General features: G+C 36.5%; 1 protein-coding gene across 3 annotated transcripts; it reads left to right on the top strand.

Annotated features, from left to right (window-relative positions):
• Positions 1-1,634: 1,634 nt before the first annotated feature.
• LOC138859058 (uncharacterized) lies at positions 1,635-5,827 on the top strand. Of its 3 annotated transcripts, none has more exons than XM_070144523.1 (4): positions 1,635-1,804; positions 3,320-3,551; positions 4,104-4,908; positions 5,063-5,827. In XM_070144523.1, coding segments are annotated over exons 2-4 (1,245 nt in total). In that variant the 5' UTR covers positions 1,635-1,804; positions 3,320-3,550; the 3' UTR covers positions 5,502-5,827. The 3 variants fall into 3 exon arrangements, with proteins under 3 accessions (XP_070000624.1, XP_070000623.1, XP_070000622.1); XM_070144522.1 differs by having other exon boundaries at positions 1,636-1,804; positions 3,389-3,540; XM_070144521.1 differs by having other exon boundaries at positions 1,636-1,804; positions 3,320-3,540.
• Positions 5,828-7,500: the final 1,673 nt, after the last annotated feature.

Below are 7,500 nucleotides of genomic sequence, written 5' to 3'. Positions count from 1 at the left end.
TATCATCAACTTTACCGAAAAAAAATGATAACGATTGTTCAAAAGATATTTATGCCACAACCGGGTTCTGTTTTCAAAGTCTTATGAGCATAAACGTGATCAGAATAAAGCCACATATTCATGTTGACTTGAGAACTTTTTTACTGTTGTTACTGCTATTACCATTATCCTGTAGTCTACTTTGAGTTTACACAGAAAAAATAAACGGCATTTTTTATTGCAAATAGTAAGGCAGATGGAGAAATTTAAGAATTGCTTGAACCCAAACAAGGTAAACAGGAAATACAAGTTTTAAAAAATAATGTATTCAGTCATATTACATAAAGAAAGACTAGGAAACGTATCACTGCTGAACATACATTCATACTTACACTTATAATACTGTTACCATCTTCATCTCGGAAAAGATGTCTCTAAAATATGGCAATGGAAACATTCTGAACAAGAACGATGCACTTCAAGTAGATGAAAACCACATAAGAAAATACATATATCATTAATTCGCCTCCAGTGTTTTTCGAATAAAATGTACATTCAAGAAAATTAATACTCGTAATGTAATAAGTCTTTCTAGAATTGGCACCGATTTTTCTTTTTTGGGAAGGGGCCAAATAAGTGCTTTGATTCTGCCTTTTGAAATAATGGTGCGAATAAACAAATATTCAAATTTAATTTAAAAAAGCTGCAGAACTTGAGAAATCGTTTCATTGTTCTGCACTGTACTTCGAGCAATGCATATATTATTCTGTGATGTACATTTTTGACAGTCACACACATTACACGTTTTTATACATTTGTGTGTGCGTGTGTGTGTGTGTGTAGGTTGACATTCCAAAATCCGGCCTTCAATAATCCGGTTCCCTCAGATTACCGGCACTGCTATCGGAGTGCATTTTGAAATATGCCGCGTTGGCGCTGTTGTCTCACTTGCACGTGTTATCGGGCATTTCCACTCATTCCTTTTCATTTTATCATGTCTTTTCTGCTGTATGGCCCCCATGACGGCATTCAAGAAAACCCACACACCTTAAATCTGGAGATTACCGGCTTTTTTAATGTCAACCTGTACGTGTGTGTGTGTGTGTGTGTGTTTGTGTATGTATATGTGTATGTGTTTGTATATATGTGTGTGTGTGTGTGTGTGTTTGTCTGTGTGTGTGTGTTTTTGTGTGTCAGTGTATGTGTGTGTGTGTTTGTCTGTGTATGTGTCTTTGTCTGTGTCTTTGTCTGTGTGTGTGTGTGTGTGTTAGAGCAATGGGTTTCACCAACAGGCCCCTATATGACGCTTCTTGTCTTCTTGATCAACAGAATTCTTCACTGAAAATTAAAACTAAATCGGGACCAGACCAGGAATTCATTACAGAAGTCCTTGCAACGTTCTCAAGGTGCCAACGGTGCCACTCGACAGGATATTTTTCACAGGAAATGAAGTTCAGCAAGATATCTCTCATGACTCTCTAACCTCGTTTGGTCTTCAAATCGAAAATTACGTCACTCGAGCCATGACGTTAGACATAGCTTATTGTCCCCCGTAAATGGAGATTGATAGGAATAACGAGGTGGCACCTAAATAGGGTATTTGGCATCAATTAAAAATGGAAGTACAGGATAGAAGCAGCGACATCATCACAGAACAGCAACATCCCGAGAGGCGTAAAGGTGACCGTCTTCTAGAGGTGTCCGTCTTCTAGAGGTGTCCGTCTTCTAGAGGTGTCCGTCTTCTAAAGGTGTCCGTCTTCTAGAGGTGTCCGTCTTCTAGAGGTGTCCGTCTTCTAGAGGTGTCCGTCTTCTAAACCGAGTAAAAGTGAGTATGAACTTCCTTCGTCCGATTTCCTGTATTCGTGTTTATTTATATCTTAAAGTTAAGGAAAAAATAAAGAAGAGTTGGGTCACGTGACGGTTTATCATCTGTCATGGAAGTCGAATATCTAAGATTTCTAATTCCACTGATATAGAGATTATAGAGGTCAGTATTAACGATAACTCTATTAGCAGAACATCCCTCACTGACCTCCATAGTTAATACCTTGTTGAAAATTGCAACTGAAGGGCGAGGTCATGAGGCTAAGTGCAATAAGATCGAATTTCGCGTGTTTACTGTCGAATGTAATTTCTTACAGAGAAAATATTGTCTGTTTACAACTTTAATGACAGAGAAAAAAAACATTATCTTGTAAAACAATGAAGGAAAAGTTTTTAATAGATAATTAGCATAACAATTAGCTGTAATCAGTAGTAATATTGTAACCCCAAGCATGGACCTATAACTATTGTATTCTTTACCCAAAGTGCTTATTTTTATGCAGTAATTTTTCCATTATCATTCTAGTATGAAATCAGGCATATAAATACGTAACATTTCTGTGTGTGACAGCTGCTTGCCATGCTAACGAGAAACGTTTCTTGCTTGTCATTAAGATGATATAATTGTAGTGTCGGAATTCCTGGTCTTTAAGTCATGTTACCAGGCCTTATGTAACCAATTTAGCAAAAGGATGCACTCGTCACTCGATTCACCGAGTATAGCATTCTCTACCAGCAGGCAGACTTAAGGCCAATTACAACAGCAATGTGGTCGAAAATCCTATGCATCTGTGCCTTTTCGATGTCCTTTTGTAGCTCACTCGTGAAGGCCATCGCTTAGACACTGTAGATACCTATTTTTCTTTCTTTCTCTATTGGTTCCTAAACGTAAACATGACATTCCCAATACATAATTCCAGTGATCTGTGGAAACAATATCTCGACAAAATATTGTATCAAAGGAATGCTTTTTAGGATTTCAAAACTTTCTCACAAGAATTATACTAAAGCTTTTAATGGAAATGTGATATCGGATTTGTTTGAATTTCTGTACGCGGAGATCTTCCAAGTCAAAAAGATACATCGTAGATTTAATTTCGGTTGTAAAGACATGCCTGGTCATGACAGGTAATCTGGTGTACATTGGATCTTGCTTTTTATCTTCTTTATCTCAGCCACAATCATCCTTTATCTCGTAGTATAAAAAAGTAATAAATTTTCCCAATTAATAAAAAAAAAAGTAGATATGTTCACAAATTTGTACCAGTGCTTACAACATTTTAGATATTTTGTGCATGCAATTACCTATTAATTATTCCTATAACCGTCATACTGAGGATGATATTGTCCCCCTAATTGTTGAGCTGTGAATGAGATACACCTTGAACTGAAGAGCTACTAAGGACACACATCCTGCCAAAACAATCCCACAGCAAACGATGTCACATGATAGCATTTCTTGAAAGGAAATTCGGTCACTAAAACCACCGTTCTTGCTAACCCATACCTCCTCCAGACACCGAAGAGGAAGCAAACAATATCACAGGAGCTGAAAGCTTCAAAATAAGTCAGTCAATAAATACAGCAGTTTTCCGTGGAGGAGAAAACGGAGGAGGAGTCTGCATCTAAGCGTCTGGCAGTTGGGGTCGACCGTCCCCGTCCCCTGCAAGCCAGCCAACGCCAGCGCAGACACAGCCAGGCAGCGTTGGGTCGCGTACGTCTTCACCTGCGAGACAAGTGAGTGTGAAGTGCGTTGTGTGAGTTGGTGTTTGTGAGCAATGGGAAATACAACAATAAAAGTGTTCACGCACACGGGCACACATGCATATACTAGTGTATATAAATATATATATATATATATATATATATATATATATATATATATATATATATATATATATATATATATATATATATATATATATATATATATATATATATATATATATATATATATATATATATATATATATACACGCAAACGCGCGCGCAGAATGAAGAACGAACATTAGAATTCTATTGTATGTTTGTTTACTTTTGATAAAGAGACCACATTAGCCAACACCTTCTTTTAACGCCAATATCCTTATCCCGATCTCCCAGTGGAGAGTCTGACCTTCGTCCGAGCCCTGTTTTGGTTTATCAGTTTATTTATTTATCTATTCTACCTATCTATCTATCAGTCTATCCATATATCTATCTGTCTGTTATTATATTTATCTATCTATATACGTGATTGAAGTCACTTTCATCACTGCGTTCCATCTATTTGTTTAATAACAATTTCCGACTTCTTCCAGTGGAGGGCGACGGCGCAGAGTCTGACTTCCGTCCGAGCGAGATCACGCAGGAGAGCGTCGAGGCGGCACTCAAGAACGACAAGGGAAGCGACGCTCGTCTCGTCTCCTTCGCGGTCCAGGAATGCACCAAGAAAGGAGACAACTACGCGACGTCTGTGGCCAGAGTCATTGTGAATTACACGCTTTGGGAAACTGACCACGAGACTTCGTATGTCGTGAAGTATAACCCCAGAAATTTTGCGGCATTTGAAAAGTTCCTTTACGTTGTATTTAGAAAAGAAGTAATGTTTTATCAGCATCTTGTGCATGATATTCAGTCACAGTTAAAAGAAGCAGGTCAAGCGCCTCTAAGAGTTCCTCGGTGTTTCCACACGTCCTTAGAAGAATTTCAGGAGGTTATCTTCCTGGAGGACCTCCGGCCCAAAGGCTTCAAGATGTTCGACCGCAAGAAGGGCATGGACGTCGCCCACACCAAGCTCGTCCTCGAGGAACTGGCCAGACTCCACGCAGCCTCGTACCTCGTCAAGGCCAAGATCCCAGACCTCACCGAGAAGTACCCAATCCTAAAGCTGGATTGGCTCAACTATGCCGACGACGCAAGGGATAAAACATACAAGTTATTTTCCAAACAGATGGATATAGTTAAAGATATGCTGAATAAAGTTGGAGGATACGAAGTGGCGGAGAACTGGCTCGGCAGAAACAAGGTGAAAGTATTAGACATGCTGGGCGACCATATCGTTGGGGTTCCTCCCTTCGACCTTCTGTGCCACGGTGACTGCTGGAACAATAACTTGCTCTTTAGGTACTTACAACTTACAACTATTTCTCTTGTTATTGGTTTAAAACTTGTGTCACAGTAACTGCGAAGGTTTAAGGCAAACAACACTCTCTGACATACACACATCTACTGAATAGCTCTCTCATAGCGAACTCGTCATATTTTTCATACTTTCCAGATACAACGAAGAAGAGACTCCCGTCGAAGTAATGCTGCTGGACCTACAGTTGTGTCGTCAGGCCTCACCAGCCACCGACCTCAACTACCTCTTCCACTCGAGTCTCGAAGGCTTCGTGAGGAAAACGAACCTCGAGTCGTTTCTAGACATCTACTACTCGTCCTTCCTCAGCGTCGCAGAAGCAGGGAAGACCGCCATACCCTTCTCCCGAGAGGAACTTCGTCAGGAGTACAAGAACAACCTCGAATATGGCCTGCTGCTCGCGATGTTGGTGACTGTGATAGTTATCTGTGAGGGAGACATCAACAAGGAGGATGAGGATGGGTTTACCGACTCACTAAAAGATGTTTTAGATGAGCTGGTTGCAACATCGCCAATACTGCGCCCCAGATTCCTTAGTATATTTGACGAAATGATTGAAAACAAAGTTATTGTATGAGGTATTGAAGCTTAGGGACACCTTTCCCCCGAAATTATGTTGCTGATTTTGTTTGTTTCTTTCTTTTTTTCTTTCTTTCTTGCTTTCTTATCATTTTTTCTATTACTTTTTCTCTCAATGTTTTCATGACTAAAACTTCTAATGATAATTAAAGCGTTGCTGATTATATATTCATCAGCATCAATTTATTCGTATTACTAATATTAACCTCCTCACTTTTAGTATTACATAAGGTCAGTAATATAAACTAGCATTTGGGAAAAATGTATGGACTATCATCCACTACAATGTAAATCAAGTTGTCATTGAAGTTTTTTTTAACCTTCCATAGACCCTTAATTGTGTTTAGATGAATACCTGATAAATTTCTTTATGATTTGAGAAAATATGCAGTACAAAAGCTTTTTCTGAACGGACTTCTGAATAGAATCTTTAATTCTTAAAGAAGTACGTTATCCATTTCTTCTCATAAAAGATAAGTACATATATATAGTCTTTTCATTCGGAAAGTCCTGAAAATAAGATCATATAAATTTCATAAAAGTTAAATACAGCCAGAGACGATTTTTCTCGTATTTTTCTTTCTTTCTTTCTTTCGTGAAGGAAAGTAATCTTTAAATACATTTGCTGTTATGTGGACGAACTCATACAAATCCTACATGCAAGAGTTGAACAGCAACAGATGCAATAAAGGTAATCGTTAATAGAATATAATAAATTTATCAATAGCATCCAATCTCATTAACCTTTAACGACCCAACAAGCAGTTGAGAGTAAGATTGAAATTTAGTCTTTCTTCTCGTCTTGTCCCATTCAGCGTGATTACAACCAACCAGACTTTACGGCCGGTTTGTTAAAATTGTGCCACGCCCGAGCCAATGAATTTTCATAAATACAGACGCAGAAATAAAGGCATATCTGTCTATATATCTGATAGATATACATTTAACTATCTATTTGCCGGGTTGATATGCATGTCCAGACGGATAGATATGCATTTATTTCTTTATTTATGCATGTCAAGTATACGAATATTCTTTGGGTCGAGCCTCGCACAATTCTAAGAAACCGGCAGTATAACTTTCGTCATAAGTACATTTTCATTAACCAGCTGTCTTGAGCGTGATAACTGTGTGACAGCGATATAACGACGCAATTCGTGTATATATTATTTTTGTTATTATTATTATTATCGTTGTTGTTTTGTTATTGCTATTGTCATTATTATTATTATTATTATTATTATTATCATTATTATTATTACTATTATTTTTATGATTGTCATTAAAATTATAAATATGATGATGATGATTATATTTATTATTATTATTATTATTATTATTATTATTATTATTATTATTATTATTATTATTATTATTATTATTATTATTATTATTATTAATATTATTATTACTATTACTATCATTATTATTTTTTTATTATTATTGTTTTTATCTTTATATTGTTTTTATTATTGTTGTTATTATTACTATTTGCCGAGAATTAATTAATTTCATGGTTTACGGATCCGCACTTTTTTTTCCCGATTAAAAAGAAAAAAAAAAAAAGTTATTGAATATCGACTTTTTCCCACCGCACCTAATCCGATACGATTTGATTCCAATGTTCTGTTTTTCTAGTAAGTTGTACTTATAAAAATCTTCCCAATCAATGGTACAAAATATCACCTGAGATAATTCCTGTCTGTGGGCACGTGAACAATATCGATTCCAGATGTGGTGTAGTTTTGTCATCGGTATTTCATTTATTTTTTATCGACTGTTACATGTTTCCAGATTTTAATAAAGTTCTAAAAAAAAAAAAAAAAAAAAAAAAAAAAAAGGCCAAAACACCCAATTATTTGTATTTTTATTTTGCGACCGCCAGTTAGAAGTTTTTTTTTTCAAAAATATGATCAATAAACCAAGGTATGAAATAATTGTGGTCTTATTATTATTATTGTCATTACAATTATCATTACTATCATCATTATCATTAT

This window comes from Penaeus vannamei, chromosome 32 (assembly GCF_042767895.1).
Source record: "Penaeus vannamei isolate JL-2024 chromosome 32, ASM4276789v1, whole genome shotgun sequence".
Taxonomy (NCBI): Eukaryota; Metazoa; Arthropoda; class Malacostraca; order Decapoda; family Penaeidae; genus Penaeus; species Penaeus vannamei.
This window is presented reverse-complemented; position numbering and strand designations above follow the sequence as displayed.

Coding starts and splice junctions, on each gene's coding strand:
- LOC138859058 (XM_070144523.1), top strand. Junction 4,909..5,062: donor AACAATAACTTGCTCTTTAG/GTACTTACAACT, acceptor CATACTTTCCAG/ATACAACGAAGAAGAGACTC.